The sequence below is a fragment of the Galleria mellonella genome, unplaced genomic scaffold, assembly GCF_026898425.1.
Source record: "Galleria mellonella isolate WM207_F2 unplaced genomic scaffold, CSIRO_AGI_GalMel_v1 utg28, whole genome shotgun sequence".
NCBI classification, from domain to species: domain Eukaryota; kingdom Metazoa; phylum Arthropoda; class Insecta; order Lepidoptera; family Pyralidae; genus Galleria; species Galleria mellonella.
In genome coordinates this window covers 2,631,771-2,635,023 of record NW_026442064.1, presented here as the reverse complement: position 1 = coordinate 2,635,023, position 3,253 = coordinate 2,631,771, and the positions used below count along the sequence as shown (strand labels likewise).

The window sequence follows — 3,253 nt, the reverse complement described above, 5'->3', positions numbered from 1 at the left end:
ATATATAAACTAGGATGAACTAACTAACTACTAACTAACCGACTCGACCCACTGAAACTGCATAGCGTGTTGCATCTCTGTGCATCTTCTACCGAATTTATCATGCTCTGAAGAATTGTTCGGATTGATACCTGCTGCTGATTTTCACCATCGCACAACCCGCCATAAACTAAAATTTCATCCTAACCATCTGGACGAGTGGCGGTCCTCCACCGTGCGTGTTATATATATATATATATATATATATATATATATATATATATATATATATATATATATATATATATATATATATATATATATATATATATATGTGTGATAATGGAATGGTAACCCCACCTGCGCTATCGGCATACGCTGGCGGGGCACCAGTGAGGGGTTTTTTTTTTTTAATGGGTGAAGATGGAATTGCAACCCTGCCTACGCTATCGGTATACGCTGGCGGGGCACCAGTGAAGGGTGACAGGTGAGGATGAAGGCAGGTCTGTTGGCGCATAGTGACCAATTGGACAAGAATTAACCACTATGGTTTCCAGGGGGAACCGCGTGGAGGTCGACCTCCAGTGAGGGGTTAAGATGGGATAATTTGTAAAGATGTTTGTAATTTGAATATTTAGTTACTACGGAAGTTTTTTTTTATTATATCACGGAAGCTAAGCCACCGGCTGTGAGTAAAAATAAATATTTTAGTAAAGTTAAATGTATAACTCGCACATAAAAATCATGAAAACAATTTTATCGTAAGTAAATAGCGTGAAGATAATAGTGAATTTATATGCTCTTGACTTATTACTCTGTGTAAAATATAAAAAAACTATTTAAATATTTGAGATTTCAATAGAATGACTGGCAACTTAGGGTCTTTATTTTTTTTTATATTATCATTATTTATTGTCACATCGAAAATAGAACAGTTGCTAGTTTCTTTTAAAAGTCAGACATTACGTCTATCTAATATTAAAATTATTCGTATTTTGTATAAAATGGAAACACTGTGTCGCATCACCAGCACATTTGAAAATGTAAGAAATGCAATCAAGAATAAAAATTCGTCAGAACGCCTTCAAAGCCTAAAGAAGGATTTTCAGAGCCTTAACACCGAACTGGTAGTATTAGGAAAAGAAAACCATGACAACTTTGTGAGATCCCTCGCAATGGAAGGTTACTTAGCCCTCTTATCCGCGAAGACAATACCTATATCTCTTATGGAGAAGAAGAATATCCTTCAAGTCGCGTTTGACAAATTGAAACCTTATGCTCTGAGAGAAGAATGTCTTTTCATCTTGCTTAGAATTCAGAATCTTTTATGCTATTACTTGATCCAACTAGACCAAATCACGATTGTTCGGGATCTCTTGGAGAATATGGAAGACCTTTATGACAAAATTAGCAAATTTCCATCTGACAAGTACGTAGACGCCGAGGACCTGTTTACTGTTGAATCTCTCGAAAACGTCAAAAGAGTCAACCCAGAAAAGATTGATAAAGTCATTACAAATAATGTCCAAATGCAAGCATTTTTATATAACAAACTGAATTTACCCGACAAATATACGTTATATAATCATACTGCACTGAGAAGACAGTTGGAAATGAAAGAAGGGACACCCCAAGACTGGGCATTGAGAACTGCCAGACTTGGTAACTACTTCACTTATCTTAATCAAATTGGCAATGCTAGACATCATCTTTGTGCTGGTTATCACGTGTTGAGAACTTGTCATGACAACTGCAAACTGATGCCAGAAGAGTTTGTACTACAGAAGGCAGATTTCGAGATGCATTTCTTAGAACTAAGTCATCATTGGGTAAAATATGGGTTGACTCTCTTCAAACTATCTAAGAAAAAGATATTAAACAAATATTTCACTCAACCTACCTCGAGAGCTGATTTATGGAAAACTGTAGACTTTATGGACGAACCCATAGATAATACGGAGAAATTCGAAGAGGAGAACCTGAAAGACCAAGGCGCAGAGAAGACTGGTAAAGGAGATTATACCCCAGAAAAGTTATTTACTTTCCCAACTTTAGACTTGAAAGAAATGGAGAGCAGGGTACCTCTAGATATAGTATGCAACGTGGAAGAAGCTCGAAAACTCTTCGCGTTTACACACAAGTGGTTGATGAGGGCAAAACATTACTACGACTTCGAACATCACTTTGCTCAGTACATATCATGTTCGCTGCAACTCGCTGAATTGTACGAGCACTTGGCTTTCTTCGAGCGAAATATAGACAACCAGTACAGCATACAGAAGAGAAGAGCCGATGTGCTGGAAACTTTAAACTCTCTACTGAAGAGTTGCGACAACGTGATGTCTGTTCAAATCGACGTGATAAGGGAGCTGTCACAAGTACAGTTAGAGCTGATGGCGCTAAATTTGCAAAAATTGTGGCGCGAAGAATCTCACACTAATATCTTAAACTTGGATACGGATGCTGATTCGATTATCAATTCGTTGGATTCGATGGAGTCGAACAAAACATTGACCGAAAAAACGTTGAATACGTCGTGTAAGAATATGTTCTTGAGGAAAATGGAGGCTGCTACATCTTTAAATGGGAAGCTTTTCAGACTGAGTGGACAACTAGGCACGAGAACTCCTTCGCAATTAAGTTTGGCTACTAGCTTTTTAAAAAATTAATAATTTCGGGTTGCATGTACTCTGTTGCTCACCTGGAACTATTATTACAATGAAGCTTTGCAATTATTCAACGATCTTTTAACGGACATTTACAAATGCTCTTTATAAAAAATACAAGTGAAATAATGTAAATTGACTAGGTATTTAGATGGGAAATTAAGAAATAAAAATTTATCACAGACGCAGTTGCTCTTTGCTCAACTTAAAACCCTTTTCTGGTTTGGATCTTACCATCCCCTTTGGACTTATGTAACTTGTTCATTTTATTAACACTATTCAGTGCGTGGTTTCATTCTCTCCCCCACATAAATACAATGCTATTCCTGTTCACTTATTAATTGATACCGTGATGACGTAGTTATTTAACACACCGTCTCATCTTCTAATTGTCGCGAGTTCAATCTCCACATAATGTATTACATATAAATATCTGTGTTTGCATTAGTCTGAGTCTTTTCTATGTATAATATTTATGTATATATAAAAAAATATAAAATAAAATATCCTTAGAGGGCACCCTCCGTGCGATCCTCCCTAGAAACCAATGCGGTGAACTCCAGGTGTATTCATCACGATGGACTCACCTGCCTTTTCATTCTCACCTG

The 3,253-nt window shown here is 36.8% G+C and overlaps 1 protein-coding gene across 1 annotated transcript; it reads left to right on the top strand.

The window, feature by feature from the left end:
• The first annotated feature begins 913 nt into the window (after positions 1-913).
• Positions 914-2,822, top strand: LOC113521562 (KIF-binding protein-like). Its single transcript, XM_026907125.3, has one exon. It carries the CDS (start codon positions 984-986, stop codon positions 2,646-2,648), a length of 1,665 nt encoding a protein of 554 aa, XP_026762926.2. The 5' UTR covers positions 914-983; the 3' UTR covers positions 2,649-2,822.
• The last annotated feature ends 431 nt before the right edge of the window (positions 2,823-3,253 follow it).